Source organism: Etheostoma spectabile, chromosome 6 (genome assembly GCF_008692095.1).
Source record: "Etheostoma spectabile isolate EspeVRDwgs_2016 chromosome 6, UIUC_Espe_1.0, whole genome shotgun sequence".
NCBI classification, from domain to species: Eukaryota; Metazoa; Chordata; class Actinopteri; order Perciformes; family Percidae; genus Etheostoma; species Etheostoma spectabile.
This window is the reverse complement of record NC_045738.1, coordinates 13,293,520-13,313,923: the sequence shown is the minus strand read 5'-3', so window position 1 is coordinate 13,313,923 and position 20,404 is coordinate 13,293,520. Positions and strand designations below refer to the sequence as shown.

Sequence of the window (20,404 nt, the reverse complement as noted above, 5' to 3'; positions counted from 1 at the left end):
ACCAGACAGTGTGCCACATGTGTGTGTAAGTAAGTAAGTAGGGGTTAATAATGCTCAGTCATTTTCTTAATGTCTCATTCAGCATGCCTCAGGCGTTAGAGCTTGATAAAGGTCAAGACTACTGGTGGTTGCATGTCATCTTCCCTTATTTCATTCTCTTCACTGCACAGCAGGGAGGGGGAGGGGGGGGGCAAGAAGAAAGAAAAGTCAATGGCCAGCAAGCAATGATAGTGATCCAGGTCTCCTCATTCTCAGAACCAGAATAAAAATACTTAATAGGGAGGCAGTGGGGAGTCAATGAAACAGGGATAACAATATCAAAGGGGAACTGTAATATAGCATTTTCAAGTTCATACTTGTATTTTGTGTTTGTACATGTATACATGCTTTAACGTATAAAAAAACACTTTATCTTACTTTTGCCCATGGCTGCTGCACCTGTATTCACCCTCTGTATGAAACACCTTTGGAGTGCCTGTCTCTTTAAACCCCACTTCCGAAAGAGCCCAGTTTGCTCTGATTGGCCAGCGTGTTTTGCGGAAGCTGCGCTCCAGTGTTGTTTCACTAGTAGCAGCTCGCGCTACTGCTATGGGGTATATAGCATACTAACTATACTTACTATAACTTTGTACTGTGAAAAATCGCAAATAAAGGTTGCTGAACCAAATACTATGTTTCCACAGTAATGTGACCTGAAACTGGGGAGAATTTAACAACATAGGCAGCAAAGATGAGATCTTTCACTGCCGCCAGCATATGGCTACATGTGACAATGTTAACACCACAGTAGCTTAAAAAAAGACCTCCAGTCCTGCCTACCTGGAGCAGATGACCAATCATAGAAGGCCGGCTAAGTGTTGCGTAACACCAAACTAAACCGGAACATTCAGAAATCTGAACGTTTCAGCTCACTGGGATTTCTCTAAATGATGTTTACCTCATTATTTATGTAGTGTTGGCCATGATTAACAATAAAATCTGACTTTATAATATTGTAGATATGACAGAAAATATGGAAAAGCATAATATGTCCAATTTAAATTGATAGAAAGACAGAGATAGAAAGACGAGGAGAGAGAAGTGAGGAAAATGGAGAAGGAGGAGAAAGGGAGCTACAATAGTAGAGAGTAGATTATAGGTCATCCAAGCAGGACTGGAAGCCAGACTTGGCTGCACTTCAGCTACACTCTGCACTTTTCAGCTCAAGTGTGCGTCCATTAGTGCACTCCCATTGCACTCAGAAAGCCACGCTCTCTGAGATGCAACCCACATGCACACACAAACACAGTAATTTTCTTGGATACTGTTCATACGTGCAAAGCCCCACCGACAAACAGTACAGTTAGCTTACAGCAGCTCTGCCCTCACACACATTTGCTCAAAAAGCTCCGCTGACCTAGTCCTGCTCCTTTTCTCTTTCTCTCCTCTTTCTCTCTCTCTCACACACACACACACACACACACACACATGCATTCACATTCCTGATCCCTTCACTAGCCACCAGATTGCTTCCCGTCAAAATAAATAATTAAATGCGTGCAATAACAGCTTCCGAAAAAAGATCCCTCAATTAGTGCAAAATGGGTAAATGGTGTGGGGTAGGGGCTGTGCGGGGGGAGTGGAATTTCGGGAACACACACACAGTATATATTACATAAGGCAAATCATGACCCAAGAAGGTTTTCACACAGTTGTGCAAGGGTAATTTGCCCCCTCCCATTTAGCAATCAGCTTAGTGAAGTCTTTTCTCAAATCCTTACAAGTGATCCATGCCCAAAGACCGGCCGGGGAGAGATCTAGATGAGTGCCAAGGAGGGGCAGCTGAAAGGATGCTGCTGGGGTTGTGTGTGTGTGTGTGTGTGTGTGTGTCAGGGTGTAGTGGGTGTGTGTGTGTGTGTGTGTGTGTGTGTGTGTGTGTGTGTGTGTGTGTGTCTTTGTACTTTTCCAGTGCTGTATTAGGTGGAATGGTGATTACAAAAAAAAGGGAATTTGTGTGTGAATGTGCGAGAGAGAAAGAGATACAAGGTTAGACCCTGGTGTTCTTCTTGAGAAAGGTGCATGCGTAGAGGATCTATGCCAAAGGGTACCGGTTGATAATAATAATAATATGTAATGTAAAACTATAATGTATACTTTATTAATCCCGAAATGGGAAATTACAATTTACACTTTGTTGTTATTACACACATTACATAAAGGCCTGAATTACACACACATGCTCAGTACCCATACATGCACTAAATGGAGAGATGTCAGAGTGAGGGGGCTTCCTATGGAAAGGCATAGTGTTACCTGGCTATGATGAGAGACTGAAACCTGTAGGACAGATGCGTGTTACTTGACAAGGATTGGCGTGGTTGGGAGTTTTACAGTGAAGATCTGTTATTACATTGGAAGTGCCAAATCCCTTTTGTAGAGATAAAAGCTTGATTCAGACTTTAATAGGGCTGCAACTAAGAATTAATTTAATTAGTAATTAATCTATGGATTATTCTAATTAATAGATGAATTGTATAGTGCATAAAATCAATATAATCCAGGGACAAGCCCAATGCACGCAGGGGTCACATTGGGCCCATGTGCCACTTTTCAAAACATCTCTAAGAGAAAAAGTAGTGAGTTGTTTCAGTGTTGGCCTTTGACTGTCACACTGTCCTCTGTTGCACCTGGGTGATCACGTGTTCCATGTGCAAATGCTCACATGCCAGTTTCATTTCTGACTCAATGCCATCCAGAAGTGTTTTAGAAGAGCTGGCATCTGGCCAAATTGTACTGTTGTCATCAGCAGGGATATAATACTAAACTATGCTCACAGCAGGTGCCAAAACCAAGCCCACAAATGTTTCACTGGGACAAATATATATAACAGGATAGGCCTAATCTGTGTGTGATAAATGCTCTGACACAACAGCAAACAGATGGATCCCTGGGCCTGGAAACCTACTGAGTAAGCAAACTAAGAGAGAATTAGCACGTGTGTGCTAACACAACTAGCTTTGACAAAGCTGTTCTGTTTGTTAAATGTCAGGCATGTTGATTCTGGTATTCAGCAGCGCAGGTCACAGACCTGGAGGGATAGAAGGAGATCAAAGGGATCACTCTGACTAAAGAGAGGGAGTTAGTGAAGGGAATGATAGGGAGAGGCTGATGGTCGCGTAGTGCACGAATGACTGTGGACATGAAGCATACTGACACAGAGCGTCAGATGAATGGATAAAATGATGGGTTAATGTACAAATGAATAAGCTTGATGGTCGAAGGAGTGAAGGGCTGGCACGGACAACACACAGGGGTTGAAGTGCTGAGACGGAGTGAGGAAGGAAGGCAAAAGAGGTGAAAAGAGCTTATGTGTAGAACGGTTGTTTCTCCTTGCTGTGGTTAAGAGTAGGTCAACTTGCAATGATGCTTAGTGCACGGAGGAGAGCGGCTGTATGATGCAGAGCGGGTGAAAATGGGAGCAATGGGCAGAAAATGGAAAGATGTAAGCGGAGAAGGGAAGTAAGATGGGTAAATCTGGAGCTGGGGAATGAAAAGCTGAAACGCTTGCGCTTAAGTGAGGGTGCATGTCTTGAGAGATATGGGGAGGGACAGAGAGGGTCAATCAGAGATGCAGGGTGAAAGGGCCTTTGATGGATGGAGGGAGGGAGAGTGACAGAGGGGAGAAAATGACAGAGGAGGGGGCCACGATGGGGTCTTTGCGGAGGGTCGATTGCGTGACTGAGAGAAAAGTGCACTGCTGTGTGTGTAATGCTCTCAAGACGGATATTAAGACGTCCTGCCCGACTCACACAGTCACTGCCCCTTTTCTCCTTTACTCTCCTCCATTCTGCTCCCTCTCTTGCTCCCTCCGCGTCCACTAATGATCCTCGCATCCTGCCACACTGCCAGGCTGAGTGATGACCGCTGACAGTCGCACTCAGGCGGAAACGCTGCACCCCCATTCCAGGAGTGCTGAGACACACACACACACACACACACACACACACACACACACACACACAACACACACAACACACAACACACACCACACACAGGTGAAACCTTTCTCACATATATGTATCGCTCATGGCAAAGCTGCTAACGAGTGTGTGTGTGTGTGTGTGTGTGTGTGTGTGTGTGTGTGTGTGTGTGTTGTGTGTGTGTGTGGTGGTGTGTGTGTGTGTGTGTGTGTGTGTGTGTGTGTGTGTGATCATTACCCTATCTTCAAACACACCGAACCCATCCATAGTACTCACAGTCACACACTTAATGTAAATATGCCTCCATTCAGCTACATCTGTCTTAAGGAATTTGAATGTGATGGATAGACGTGGGCCATCAAGGTAATCACAGGGTACAGCTAGCACGATAATGAGGATTCCAGTCTGTCTTTTGTCTTGTGAGCTTGATGAAAAATGAATTCATAAAAGCAGACATGGTGAAAATGAGCAGACAATACACAGTAGATAATAGATTTTGAAGTTAACCACTGTTCACCGTACATACACAATGGTTAGCATTTTCATTTTTCATTTTGCTTCTGCAGGTATGGCATCGAAATGTAAATTATTCATTTGACATACTGCATATGTAATCCACTTTATTTTGTAATTTAGATGACAGAATTAGACAAAGGGTGATAAATGCACTGGAGTATCTTGTTGACAGCAAAGTGAAATCTTGAACTCAACCTCTTAAAGTATGGTGAGCATTGCCAATGCAGTCCCTTCACAAAGGTTAATTCCCCTCTCAGTACCTCCACTGGTTTCCCTCTCTCATGCCTAGAGTGTGTTGGCAGTCAAGACAGGAAACGGGGGAGAAGGGGAGGGAAAGCAGATTGTGGTGCTGCTTGTTTTTAACACAGTCTGTGGATATAGGCCCAAATGCATGAGAGAGAATCCTATTGAGGTGGTATTTGTAGGTAAGAAACAGAAGTCTCCTACTACTAAAGAAACTCTATATATGTACTGTATGTATGTAAATGTATATATGTTTCTTTAAATATATGTGTGTGTACATTTATATATGTGTGTGTGTATGTGTGTGTGTATGTATGTGTATATATAGTATATATGTATACTGTGTATATACAGTATATATGTATACTGTATATACAGTATATACAGTATGTGTATATATGTATACTGTGTGTGGGTGTATGTATATAAATATATATATAAATATATAAATATATATATAAATATAAATATAAATATATATATATATATATATATATATATATAAATAAATAAATGTGTGTACCTAACAAGAACACAGAATTGGATTTTTTTAGGTTTTTTTTGACATACTGTAAGTTGGAAATACTGCAGGATTCCAATGGAGTGACTAGAAGCACTCATTTATGATCAACCAATAATGCCCAAAATCTATAATGTGTCTATACAAATTAGATGTATAGATGCATGTTTTTGATAGTCAGCATGTAAAACCTGAAGTTTTATAATGTTCTGAAAGTGCAGTTTGAAGTCAAATGTATGGTAAGCAGTATATGACATGATGCACAGTGTCACACATTGAATTTAGCTGCAGTTGTCTCACCCTCTGCTACCTCAATTCTGTCGTCTAATTTTCCATCCTCCCATCACCATGCTTCTCCCCAATCCCTTTCCATTCTCATACTTCTCACTGTGAGGCACCTTCCATTTTCCCGCCTTAATCCAACCGATCCAAGCCGAGGCTCTGATCCTGACTGCCGAGGAGAGGTTAGGATTTAGGTCACAGCATCTCACTCCTCTAATTAGATGCTGTGAGTGTATGCATGTCGGTGTATGTGTGTGTGTCTGTGAATGCGTCTGCACGCTGGATGCTCTTAATCCGTAGGTGGCCTCTATGGTAATGGTGTCCTGGGAAGACGCGTTAACCCGCATTTCTGTTACTCACCACATGTTATCAAAATGTGTCTGACGTCAGTACTTGAAATGACGATGAGGAGAATAGTCAGTGATGAAGATGCCAAGGCAAAATGTACCCCAAGGGTGAAAGAACGGGTCAGATTCAGCTATAAAAGATGCATGTGAAGCATTAGCATTCCCAAAGAACAAGCTCCAGTTGAGAAGGCACTTTGGCCTATGCACGCCCTGCGAAGCAAGCAGGTTAGGAATCAGCCCATCAGTGAGATGTAATTTCAACTTCTCTGTTGAAGTATATGGCATTTAAGGGGAAGAAACGCTTCACCTTGCTCTTCAAAGCCCTGGGGTTTTGTTCCATGCTCTTTCTGAGACGTATCCATGTAGGGGGCAAAGAACGACATTCCTGCCTCTGCAGTTTTAATGTCTACTCATGTTTTTGTTTATCTCAGGATGTGTGTATGCGTTAACGTTAAAAAGAAATTGACATGTTCTTAAAAAAGACTTTGTGAGTCATTTAGAAATTTTATCCCCAGAAATCTATTGTGCATCATCTCAGCGGGGTGCATGCAAAAGGCAAAGGGATAAACAATCAGTCAGCACTGGGAGGTGAGAGGATGGAAATGAAAGTGTGTGTGTGTGTGTGGGGGGGGGGGGGCATGCGAGCCAGGATGTGTGCGTGGGAGAGTAGAGAGTAGTGCGGGGCTAGTCTTAATTATGTTTTTAGGAGGCTCTTAAAAGGTCACGGCACGCCTCTGCACCCCCTCACCAACACCACGCCCCGCCAAAAATTCACTTTCCCCCTTCCCTCCCTTCCTGCTCTCCCTCGCTCACCTCCCCGTTGAGATCTATCCAGTCATCAGCCCCCCATCTGTGCACATTAGCCATTCATGAACACACTCATTAGGGTGGGAGTTTGAAGCGATTGTGTTCACTAGTCTGTGGCTGGAGCGTGGCGATTAATATTTCAGCGTCTCCCGTCGAGGAGCTGAGAGCAAGTTTGGCCCTCTTAGGCTAGAGAGAGAGAGAGAGAGAGAGAGAGAGAGAGAGAGAGAGTGCTTCACCCGTTTCTCCCCTACAACCCCAACAAGCCTTCCTCCTCCCCCCTTCCCCTCTCTACAACTTACAGTACGTTGCCCCCCTATTTCCATTTATTGCACACACACACTCATGATTTGGATGCACATTTTTACACACACACACACACACACACACACACAAAAGACCCTAACTGAAACTGACTTAATTGGGCTCTTTTTGTCTCAGAAAACAGAGAAGAAGGGGAAGGAACGAGGGAGGGAGGAGGGGAAAATCTTGTCTTTCCTTGTCCCCCATCTCTTCATTCCTCTCAGTTGGCCAGGGTTTATTTTATTTTTACGCTATTTTCATCTTCTATCCTAAAGCTTGGGTCGGGGTGGATAAGGTTTAGGTGAGTGGCAGGTGGTGCTCAACCGTTAATAACCACATGGAGTTCATTCAGACCAAATTGATACGCTGCCTCATTCATACTGTATACTGGTACTTAAAGTATGAGAATTGAAGGCAGCCAAGAGCATCATGGGCTATCATGCAGTCAATATTTGAGGCACTGTTCCTGAATACAGAACACACTTTGACCCTGTCGGAGGTGAGCTCGCTTCTCTTTGATTTCACAAGCCGCCTTCTTCTTAGGCCATGTCCACACAAACATGGATTCATTTTCAAACATATTTTTCTCTCCATATGAATCTACACCAAGGCAGCACTTTTGAACAGTTGATCTCTTTGAAGAAAAAAAAAAAGGAAAAATGCTGGTTCAGTCATTTAGACAGAACATTTAAAGGAAAGAAAAGTCAGCTATGCATTCTTATTTATTCTCATGCATGTTATTGACATGTTGTTATATTGTAATTTACGTTTAACAATGATATTTGAATGCCAGTGTTCAAACTTATTAGTTTGTAAGGACAATCTTGACTACTGCCGTCATTGAATTTACACTTGAGACCACTTTCTTCCATTTTTCTGAGGCCATGCATGCAATTATGGATGAATTTAATACATTTTCTAATTTTTTTTTCCTTCCATCTAAATCAAAGTGAGACACACCTGAAGAGGAAGTGGATACATCTGAAAACTGTGATGGATCCTCATAAATGCTACCTATTAACTAAGGTCAATAGTACTTAGTGAGATGAAAGAAAAATAATTTTATTCTGAAACCATTTAACATAAATTGACAATTTAATCAAATTATTTAAACTTCTAATCACAGAGACATTTGTAGGCTAAGAAGTTTAAATAATTTGATTAAATTGTCAATTTATATTAAATAGTTTTAGAATAGAATTATTTTCTTTCATCTTAGTGTGGCAGCCCACAAGTACAATTGACCTTGGCTGTGTTTGCAGAAGCTTGATAAGTTGTAAATCTTGCATTAGTGTTTTCAACAGCTCCGTTAACAGGTAGCGTTTATTGCCCTCATTCGCAATCAAATCACTACTTTATAGTCTGACAACAGAAACTAAAAGATATGGCATTGACAACATCCGTAGTGTGTGGTTGGTGACAGTGGAACACAAAATAAGGGGCCGCAGAGTGTGTGAGGTGGCTGAGAGGAGCGTTGCCATGCATTGTTTTTAACTATCCAACCAATCCTACTAATTTAGTGATAAGTAAGCGGCACTTTCAAATGTGCGTTCTTTATTGGGGGACATAAATCAAAATGTGATCACAAATAGTGAAACAGCTTGCAGTATGTTATAATATAAATAACCATGCAGGCTATACAGACGAATGGTTGCAGTTGTGTACTTTGTTATGCAGCCGGATTGTATACAGAAGAAGCACATTGAAGGATAGAGGCTGTCGCTGAAGGTCAAGGCTGGTTAGGAAGACACACAGTTACAGCAGGAACTGCTTTCATACAGCCTTGAATTAGTCTACCACTCTTTCAAGTGGGCCCCCACATTCAAGACCCTCTCCTTTGTTCCCCTAATTCACCCACCTCTGCCCTCTGCAGACACACCGACCCCCCCCCCCCCCCCCCCCCCCCCCCCCCCCCCACGCCAACTCCCTGCTTTTTTTATTCTAAGCATGCCATTCTCCATCTTCTTCTCCATATAGGTTTGCGAATCTATAGACTGTGCATGAGTAAGTGGGAGTCGGCATCCTGAAGTGTTGCATGTGGGTAGGCATTCCTAGGAAGCAGTGGTTGGTGCGGCGTGCACACTGATGGCTAATGAAGTTCCTCTGCACCTCATAGCCCTATTAAACCACTGCCCCCTACCTCTACCCACTTCACCCCCCACCTCTTGCCTTGTTTCTCCCTGAGGGAGAGAGTTAGCAGGGAGCAAGCTGGCTGCTATGGCAACAACAAGGAACCCTCCCTCTCCCACAGGTCTCCTTAGCAACTGGTAGCTTGGCATTGCAGTAATGAGTGTGCCCGGTGTGCCAGGCTTTGTGTCATGTTGGCATGTGTGTGCAATGTGTGTGACTGAGTGAGTGTGTGTGTGTGTGTGTGTGTGTGTACACAGGTGTGTGTATGTGTGGTGGTTGTTTGTTACAGTTTGCCAATTTAGGTGAGAGTTAAAATGTGTGATAATAAAGAGATGTGGATCCATTACTTGGTGATGCTCTAAAAGAATTGTGAAGCTTATTTTATTCAAATTTAACCAGGACTTGACTGACTCTATATGTGTGTGTGTGTGTGTGTGTGCGTGCGTGCGCACGCATGTGCGCACCTGTGTTTCTGTCTATTTGTGCATTATGTTTGCTTCATTGTGAGTGCAGCCATTCTTCTCTGTACTGTAAAAACTGAAGCAATTAAAGGACGATCCGATGAATTTTGCATGGCTGCCTATGAGTTTCCTGCTCTGCTGAAATTAAATTAAACACTGATGTTTATTAAAGTGTGATCAGAGGTGTGCACTGACCTTTAGAATGCGGGAAATGAGATTCTCATTGTTATGAATGAGATTATGTGGAGGCCGAATGTGAAAAAAGCCTGGGCCTGCATTGATTCCATCGTTGGCCAATAGTTTCTTTGTATATAGCAGAGGGAGGTTTCAATATAATCAAATCCACACTGTGCCTGTTGGCTATTAAATGGACTGATACATAAATATAGACACACAACCGCTCACATAAATGCAGATTGACTCGTGCATGCTTGCACACACGCATATCATGCAGATCTTGTAAAAAGAGCCGTAAAAAGCCTCTCCAGAAACGTGTTGGTCTTTAACAAAAGCATGGCAAGCCCAGTGGAAAATGTTAGTTTACTCCCTAGACGAGGTGTGAAGTGCGAGCAGGCGGCCGGCCCCACAGGCGGCCGGCCCCACAGGTGGCGCAGCTCAACACCTGTTGTGTGAATCCTCAGTGGGAGGGCGCGAGCTCTGCCTACCTTGCATGTCCCAGTGGAAAAACCACACCCATGCTATCCTGTGGCACGTGCTCATTCGTGTGCTCACACCCACTCTGAGGCTCCCCCGTTTTGTGCGTGGGCATCAGACGTGATGCCCAGATTGTGTCCCCATTTGCGCCCACCGGAAACACTCAGCTGTCCCTGGCATTAGGCGAGCGGATTTTCCGATCCCCTGTCCAGGTCTCAGATGCTCTACTAATCTGTCAGCATCTATTTTTACCCACCAAAGCTGTGGCAGCCCTTCTCTATCCCACACCCTGCCACCCCATTGCCAACTCTTTCCTTGGCGCCAGGGTGGGCACGGCTGATGACTTGCCAGCCATTGGATGTAATTAGTGCACAGTCAGGCCGGAATCCCCTACCAACTCCATTACACCCCTCTCCACAACCCCTTTCTGATCTGAGGCTACCAGACACACTACCACACACTTGCTTTCCATTTTAAGCCTTTTTATAAATGGCACTCCTGCAGTGTTGTGGAATAATAGGGTCGAATACAGAGCACCTTTCACAGTGCTTGAATCACTCTACTGTGCAAACTCAGTCTATTCAAGTGCAATGGCAGCCAAGGGAATGCACATTTGAATTGTACCTGTTCAGATTTTGTGTTGAGATTAAGTGAAAGTTCTGTCCATAATAGGACAGCTGTTGGTGAAAAGTCCTTGAGTTACTCTGGCTCACTTTAGTTTTTTCCCATAATGATTTTAGAAGAAATGAGAGACGGAGGTTTTTGACTCTTACCAGTAGATCATATTTATTCAACAAGAAATTAGAAATGCTAGCCAATCCTCGGAGACCTCACAGTGATACACAGAGATAGATGCAATTCGTAATCCCAGGTTAATTTCTTCCCCAACAAGGGCAGTAATGTGCCTCACATACCAATGCAGTCGTGACCACTGCCGTGGAGGCGATGATGGCATGTGGCAGAGAAGTAACTGTTTCTCACCTTCTTATAAAAGAGACTCCTTTTTAATCTTTTCAATTTGATTGCATTCCAGAAACAGGCCTGTCTGCCCATCTGTCTCTCTTAAAGAAGCCTCCTAAAGGGATTTTAATCATCTGACTCTGGGCTTCTCAGGCAAATAGCTACTTCTCTCTTTCTCTCTCGCACACACACACACTCGCTCTCTCTCTCAAGCACATACACACAATTTCCAATTTTCTTTCTTGTACTCACTGTCATAGTCTCACTTGTCTTCTCTTACTCTCTGATATCGTCTTAGCTCCATTGTGCCAAATCTGTGCAGCCATTAGGCCCTTTAGTCCCTCTTCAAGTCCCCCTCAGACACATAAAATTCCCCCAACCCTGTCCCTATTAATCCACATGGCTCTAAATTCTTTATTTTCCTTCAAAGGGACAACGCGAGCCGTGACATCAATCATGGAAAGCGAATATTTAGCCGGCGCTAATTTCCACCAATAGCCTGGAGACAGGCTTAGCTGACAAAACTCATTCCTGTGCTGAACAAAACTGCTTGTGTTGGAACCTCCCCTCCCCCTGATCCCTCCTGCTTTCTGCACAGGCAAAAACAGCATCACAATAAACACAGTTAGTGCGTCTGTTACTCCCCCTTGATTTAGGCTTATCAAATGAATGTGCACCATAGAGGGATACCCTTTGACAATACATAATGGCTCCATTCTGCATGAAATGGTTTGGTAATACCAGTCGAGTGTGGCAAACGGCTTTACCCGGTGCCACTACAAGAACAGCTGCTGTGTTCTTAGCTGGGCAAGCGCACCACGCTGCTTCACCCTTGAGGTTGTTTGAATCGGGTGAGTGGTTTCTTTTTGCTGGTTCCCAGACCCCACTCACAGTCCTTAGTTCGTCACTCTGTTCTGTTTGAATGAGTGCACATTTGCCACAAGATGGTTCCTATAAACCGTTTGACCTGTTTCCTCGCCCTTCTGTGTGTGAGCATGTGTGTGGGTGTGTGAGCGGGAAAAACCCTGAGTGGGTTGTGATGGGGAACTAAAGGGGGATGGGGCAAGTGGGGGGTATTTTGAGGGCACCCCTTTGTGTGGCATGGAGGGGCCCCTTGCGGTACCTCCATATTCCCACCCTTTACCCCCAGGCCCCTCCACCTCCTGCTGTACCCCCCACCACAGGTTATCCTAGATGAACCATTGAGAACAACATAACAGCCCCTGCCCCCATACTCATATTATTTCAGTACTACTGCTTGACTGACATCTTGGGAGAGGCAACAGAGGGACACGTTGGGCACCAAGCCAAGTTGCACAAGTGGGCACAGTCACCTAACTGACAAGCCTGTGGCAGTTTTGACATTGTTGTGTGAGCATTGGGGATATGGCATACTAAGCACCCATATTAGCCACATAATGCAGGTGGATTGTGTAGTTAGTCAGGCCTTGATGTGTGCTAAGCCTCAGCACTGATAGTCATTAAAATTCATTGATTCCAAATAGGCCTCTTCAGTCCCTGAATCAAAACCGAGTTTGCATGGAAGAAGGGAAGGTTTTTTGGGAGTACAATTGATTGGTATTGTAAGATTTCCAGAAGCCAAATGAAGAAATTTTAGTCTTAGTCCACTTGTGTGTTGTGGAAAAAAGTGTCATCATGTCAGATTTGTTCAAAAAGAGCCTAAGCTTTTAATTGGAGGACAAAGAGGGCTGTCGTGCAACTTGCTAGCTATTGTCTAAATCAGCAATTAGGCTTTTTAGGCCTTAATGAGAGTTGAACCCAAGCTGATTGTTATCCTGCAACCAATAGAACCTTCTCCACCTTAATTGGCTTTGATTTGTCCATAAACTCTTACCCTTATCCTCTTTTACTTTATGTCCAAATTAACCCCTTTTAGCCTGATTGAGTTTGTAGACTGGCAATGATGTGGATATCCCTGATAACAAAACAAAGGAGTCACATCACTACTTATGACTCTGTCTGTTCTTTTCAGTATTATGGGACCAGGCAGTGCATCTCTCTGTATAAGCCCAGCCACTGCTTCATTCATTATTTAGAGCAATCTCCACTAGGCCCATTGTATTAAAGGGGTATGATTTGAATAGGAAGCAGCCTCCTGGACCCAGGCGTGTGATGTGTGTGTTCCTCTCTGTCATTGCATGTTTCTGTGGGCTTCATCCGTCTGCCTTAGCAAGCCAGGGGGCTGAAAGAGAATTTCCATTTTATGAATATTTAATACATAATAAAGTTTTCAATTTTATTCTATTCAACCCGTAGGGGTAAAAATGTGGCAAAGCCAACCCTCAAGGACAGAACACAGAGTAAAGGTAGTTATTTTGATGGAAGCATCAAAAATGTGGTTAACATCAGATCACCACCTCAAAAATCTACTAAAATTCACAAACATTAGGAATAGTTTAATACCACATCCTATAAGGGGTTTATAGTCTTCCTTTTTCCCACATTTCAAACATCCCTTATGCTGTATTACTATTGGATCATAGCATATCTGGGCAGCCCGCTGTGTCCGTGGTGACCTGGCATGGCTCTATGTGAGACACCCAGCTGGGAGTGCCCTTGGGATTAGCCCAGGATTGTCTGGGATTACTCGGGGATGGAGGGGATTAGCAGTGACTGCTTGTTTCGGGGGCGTGAGGGCCATAGGCTGGCCAAATTGCCCCTGACTCAGACTAAGGGAACAGCAGGTGGACAGAACCACACCCACAGTGAAACCACCTGCAACCTGAGCTATTCTCAGATTGTAAAACACACAAACAGGATGACGGAGAAAAACATGTGGTGGAAAACTACACAATGGGATGCCAGCAACTAGTAATGATGATGACGATGATGCCATGCCCGGCCACAGTCCGAAATCTCTCAAATCTCTCTAGCAGGTGGATTCATCAGATAAAGAGGGTTTGGGATGATGACAAATCCATCCAAGTTCAATGGGGCTGCTCCTCCCTCATACAGGGATAAATCGCGATTTGAATCAGACAGGTCACACAGAGTTGCATCATGAAGTGGTTCAGCTCTCTGAAAGACGCCCCATTTACAACCAGCCGTCGTGGAATGGCATGAAAACTTACATATGTTTTAATTCAAGCATGCACAGGACTGGACGGGGATGATTTGGGGTGGTATGATAGGTGGATGATCCAGCCTTGGTGAGACAGGGAGTTGGTGCGGCACGTAGAGAAGCCGTCAGAAGCAGGGAGCGGGCATCCCCTGCGGACCTGCACTACCAAGATGAAAGGCTGTTTAGTGTTGGAGCAGCAGCATCAAACAACCGCCTCCTCTTGCATCCTTTACCCCATCCCCCACTCTCCCTCCATCTCTTTCTCACTCTCTTGACTCTCACCACTATATGATATAGTTCTGCCATGGCACGTTTACCAGGTTGTCATGGTTACCCAATGCCGGAGGTGTCACATTGAGATAACCCAAGGAGGCATTCACAGATCACAAGAATTCAGTTTGCCTCCCATTTATGTGTTCTGTGCCGCAATTTGATTCATTTGTTTCCCTGCCGTGCAATTCAGTGTGAATACAAATAATCCGCAACATAATGGAGATGGTGGGAGTGTGAGTACCCCTCGATCTGAAACAATCTGTTGTCCCAGTATATTCCTAAACCACAGGAGATGCTTTTGATTTGATATTTTCCTGCATGAGCATCAAAATGCCTCACACACAACAAAGAGCAGAATTGCAATGAAAGACTCTGTTGCACTCCAGGAACCTTCATCATTCAGTAAACCCTTGAGATGTAAATGATAATAAAAAAAACTATATCCTATAAATTACTGAGTCAGTGACTGTACATGCCGGTGTAGAGGATAATGGGAAAGTAATTGGTGACACACTGTGTAATTGAAGACACAGAGATTGAAAGCAGAAGTGGAAACGACTGTTGTGTGCAAAGAAGTGTGCAAAATAAGAAAAATACAAAATATGTAGTACTCATTGGCAAAAGAGAAAGAGGGATTGTGATAAAGACAGAACAAGGGAGGGGAAGGGAGATAGGCAGTGAAGGTAGATGTCGGAGGGTAGGATACATCCATTAGCCTTCCTTGCTCCCGGCTCAATCTTCCGTTACATCCCCCAATTCAAGCTTTGAATGCAAAAGAGACAGGGCTGGCACTAAGCCAGACTGGCACCAACTTCAAACATACAGTACGCCCAACCACAGCAGCTTACATCAGCCCAGCTGAAAGAAGAAGTAGAGGAGGACAGATGGATTGATGGAAATGAAAGTGGGAGGATTGATGTGCATAAGGAGAGTGTCTCAAGACTGAGTCTCAGGTCGTTTAAGGTTGGTTGAGACTGACAGGGTCATGCTCCGTGCCAGCTGTAGCTGTCTCTCTTCCGAACATGTTTGTGTTTTTGAATGTGCCTCAATGTTCTGACTTTGGTTGACACTGGTTGCATAGATGGTTGTGTATCTACTTCTGTGTGTTTTGTGTATAATCATAGATGTGGAGCGACTTGATAAATTGGTACATTTTTCTTTGACTGAGCATGTGCAGGCTGAACGATTTTTAAGTAGGTTTGTCCTCATTGTTGATTTCAACACTTTTTTAATTGTGGAACATTTTAAATGAATCTTGTGCAGTCATAACTAATGTACTAATGATAAATGATGTGATCTACGTGTTACAATTTAAATACATCTCTCTTTCGCTGTGTGTTTGTCTCATCTTTCTGCAGAACTCCATCCGACACAACCTATCCCTCCACACACGTTTTATCAGGGTGCAGAATGAGGGAACAGGGAAGAGTTCCTGGTGGATGCTGAACCCAGATGGAGGAAAGATGGGAAAATCTCCCCGACGGCGAGCAGTCTCCATGGACAACAGCACTAAATACCTAAAAAGCAAAGGCCGCGTCAGAGGCAAGAGGGTTGGCCGTCCTGGGATAGGAGCAGGCTCTGTTGTGGTTGGGCTCCAGGGCTCCCCTGACCAAGGCAGCCCACCACGGAAAGGACTTGCAGGAACTGGAGGTGCATCTGGGACAGATGGAGAGTTTGATGCTTGGACAGACCTCCATTCCAGGGCTAGTTCGTCAGCTTCCACATTGAGTGGGCGTCTGTCACCCATTCTCGCAGAGGGAGAGCCAGAGGAACCCGAAGAGGGGGGCCTGTCTTGTTCCACCTCCCCCCACCTCTACCCCTCACCGACCAGTGCCCGCTCTCCACCCATGGGGGCCGGGAATCTCTGTCCTCCCCTTGAGCAGCTGCCTCAGCTGGCTAACCTGACAGGTGCCATCAGTCTGGATGAGAAGCTGATGGAGGATAGTTATCATCACCATCACCCACCGCAGCCACAACACCAGCAGCATCCAGCTGTTGGCAGACATAAGCACCAAACCCCTGTCTACCACTACAGTTCTGGAGTGAAGGGGCAGAGCCCCTATGGTGCAGGCGTCTATGGTGCAACAGGCATGGGGATGCTACGCCACCACTCACCCATGCAGACCATTCAGGAGAACAAGCCAGCAAGTTTCTCTGGAACCATGCGGGCATACTCCAGCACCAATGCCCTACAGAGTCTGCTAACAGGGGGTCCAGCTAGGCAGCAATACTGTTCCAAGGACATGATGCTGGGACAGGAGAGGGAAAGCCATCCTATGATGGGTCAAGCTAGTAATGGAGTAGGCTCCAATCATCACAGCCACCATCCTGGCCACCACAATGGCCACAGACACAATGGACCTCATAGTCACAGCACAGCTCATAGCCATAACAGAACTCACAGCCATACTAGTAGTCATAATCACAACAATGTCACCAACCACAACCACAACTCACCTCACAGCCTCACTCACAACGGTCACAACCTCAGCCAGAGCCATAATCACACACCACCCCGGGCTGTGGCCCTCATTCCACGCGGCAACAGCAATCAGCTGCAGACCTACAACCACAAAGCTCCCTACCTGTACAGCCCCCCATCACATGCACATCTCCCTGCCTCCACCACCCTGCCTCCAAACCCAGCAGGTATGCTTGGCATGCCCCAGGACTCCTGCCACGTGGCCACTGCCCCACACCCCCGTCACAACCATTACCCCGACCCACAACACCAAGGCATGACTAACGGACCCTATCACCATGGCCAGGGGATGGGGAACGGTAGTGTTGGTAGCAACTACCATGGCTATCACCAACCTCACCCCCATGAGAGACTACCAGCTGACCTGGACATTGACATGTTCCATGGTAGCTTGGACTGCGATGTGGAGTCCATCCTCCTCCATGACATTATGGACTCTGGGGAGGAAATGGACTTTAACTTTGACTGCTCCCTAGCCCAGGGGGTGGGCATTGGCATGGGTATGGGCATGGGTGTGACCATGGGCATGGGGATGGGAATGAGCAGTCTGACTGGTCCACAGCAAGCTCATAGCAACCAGAGCTGGGTGCCTGGCTGAAGTCTAGGACAACACATCCTATCCTCTGAACTAAAAGAACTACCCTACCCATGAAGCACTGTGCTCAACTGTGACATTCCTGACTTGACACAGAGACTATAGGACCAACAGTCCTGTCCCGTTTGTTGTCTTGACTATTCTTCTTACACCCTATCCTCTTTTGATTTCCCCCCCCCCCAGAGAGCTAGTTCATGTCATTTTAGGTTTTTCTTCATATTAGCTATTCTGTGATGACAATCTCTCAGCTGTACTTGCCCAACATCGCTTCTCATCTACCATGAGAAATGAACTCTCAATGCACTTTATTGCAAGTGGGTCACATCTTGCAGTGCGACACGTTCACAGAGCAGCTCAGGCAGAGCTTGACATGTTTTGTAGGTTGGCTGCAGTATTTGACGGCAACAAATGAGTAAATTACAAGCTCCGTTGATAGTTAAAGTGTCACATATTGGCATTGGATTCAAATTTGCCTCCTTTTCTAATATGCTGTCATTGTTGAAGGTGGGGACAATCTTCTTTGTTTTGCAAAAGATTTGTAGTCGCTTTGTGATGAGATCCTAGTTTTTTTTTAAGCTTTAGCTCAACATCTTAGAGACTGCCAATTCCTTATTATCACTCATCGTACCTAATTTAAAATATGAATAAATACAGTACTGTTAAATATAAACCTTATTTGACCCTGGGTTGAATGTATTTATGCAGAATATTTAAATAGAGACCTGATCTGAAACCAGTTTATCATTTTAATGTTACTGACTCACATTCTCATCAGATCCAATTAATTATCTTACACCAGCAATCCTGTTATGTAAAGCTACATGCATTTAGTCCTTGGTGCTTTGACTTTTCTATTGGATGTAACATTTTGTCAGTGCCCTTTTGCCTTCTGTTAGAGAACATTGTCACTACATCATTAAATGGATTCTATCATTACTGGCTAGCAATTTGGTGAATTAAAATACCGGATCACCTTGTCTCACCTGGGCTTCTTTTGCCAGTTTCTCCCTCTCTCTCTCTCTCTCTCTCGCTCTCTCGCTCTCGCTCTCTCTCTCTCTCTCTCTGCCAGTGGAGACAAAGTGACCATTCCTCACACTGAGCCATTAATGTGGCTTGATTGAAATTCAGCATCTTGCTTTTAATCTCCAAAGTGATGCGGCAGCGATGCGTCATTATTGAGAATCTAACGCGTTGTCCTCCCATCTCTCAACCTGGCCATCCGGGCAGCCGCTCGCCCCTCCGACTTAATGTGCCAAGAAAGCAAGACAAAACTGTGATTAACGCCAAGTCACTCTGCCTGCTGTCCTGCTCTGAGAAGAGCCAATGTCACTGTCCACTTGCTTGCTCACAGAGGGTACAAAAAGGAAAATATGGAGACAAGGATAGAACAAAAGTCTGTTGTTGCAGTGGGATCAATCATCAGCCTCAGTTTCCATACACTTTGGGTGTGTGTGTCTGAAAACAGGTAGTGTAACCGTGTTGTAAATCATTTCCAATCTCTGTATTTTGTATTCCCCTGTGCCCATGTTTTTCAGAGCTGATACCCTGAGCTTCAAATACTCAAATATGTGCAAAGCAAGGGATTTAAGGAGAAAACAATCAGCCAGTCTGAGTGGCATGAGTCTATGTCAAACAGGTTTGTAATGCCCCACAGCCATCCACGTCCACTTTCGTGTGTTTATTCTGTTGTCTTGTAGTTGTTGTTGTTGTATTGCTCAAATTCTAAGGACCAACAAGGACAGTGCTGAAAACCCCATAGTATAAGGAGTGAATTAAATGGTAAAATGATGTTGGTAGTGCAGTATGACCTTCCTATGCTCCAATAGGCCTACCTTACACTCCTCCCACACGTGCTTTGCCCAATTGTCTGCATTTGTGAGACGGGGAGTCTGAAGCTTGTTTCCCACTGGCCTTGAAAGAGAAAAAAAGACCCCTATTCTGTTGTTCCAAGTATCACACACAAAGGAAAAGATGGGTGGTAAGGGTGGGGTAGGGGTTATTGTTACAACCAAAGGTCAAGCACGGCACAGACTATCAGACCCATTACTGCGGTAAATACCTTTTATTTCAGGGCTTTTAGTCGCGGTGGTTTGAGCTAATCTTTGTGTGGAAAATGCGTGGAATTTCCTAAGCAAATGTCTCACAAAGCATTTATGTTATGACCTCTGCCATAGACATTTAACAATGCCCTACTATTGGAATGAGAGCTATATATGATGTCTAATTTTCCTATATTTATTTATGAAAGAGATTGTTTTTGTCACTCCTAAATGTGGTAGTTGTTTGAGTCAACTCCTATACCCCTCCTCTTTTTCTTCTTCTGTTTATTAAGATGTCACTCTCCCTTTGCCCCTTTTACTGATTTTTATTTTGTACAAAATCTATATATTAAGAATATTGTATAATAGTTTTTAAAATCTCAAACTAATATCAGTTTTGTTGTCTATTTCTTTTTTTAAGAGAATGTATCTCATCATCTGGTGACTGTTAAATAAATTAAATTAAAAAAAAAATGAATCTGACCAGATTTGTTTTTGTTCATGAAAACACAACAAATTGACCTTTTCCTTACAATTCAGTCTGAAGTGGATTCTCCTGATCTTACTTGTACTTGCCAGGTGCTATTTCTCTAATGTGGTCGTGTACACTATCAGACAAGATGAATGAATGTGGGTTGCTTGTTAATTTACTTCTTAAGTGTGCCGTTGTGTGTTTCGTTTTATTAATATAACTTCTTTCACACATGCAGACAACCCCTCTTGCCAGACGTGTTTGACCAGGACACCAAGTCGC

General features: G+C 44.3%; 1 protein-coding gene across 2 annotated transcripts in view; it reads left to right on the top strand.

The window, feature by feature from the left end:
* The window catches only part of LOC116691721 (forkhead box protein O3), a 30,966-nt gene extending 11,427 nt beyond the window's left edge, over window positions 1-19,539 (top strand). For both annotated transcript variants that reach the window (XM_032519574.1, XM_032519575.1), the window contains one exon: window positions 15,893-19,539. In XM_032519574.1, the coding sequence (XP_032375465.1) occupies window positions 15,893-17,614 (1,722 nt within the window). In that variant the 3' untranslated portion in view covers window positions 17,615-19,539. The remainder of the gene's footprint in view (window positions 1-15,892) is intronic.
* The last annotated feature ends 865 nt before the right edge of the window (window positions 19,540-20,404 follow it).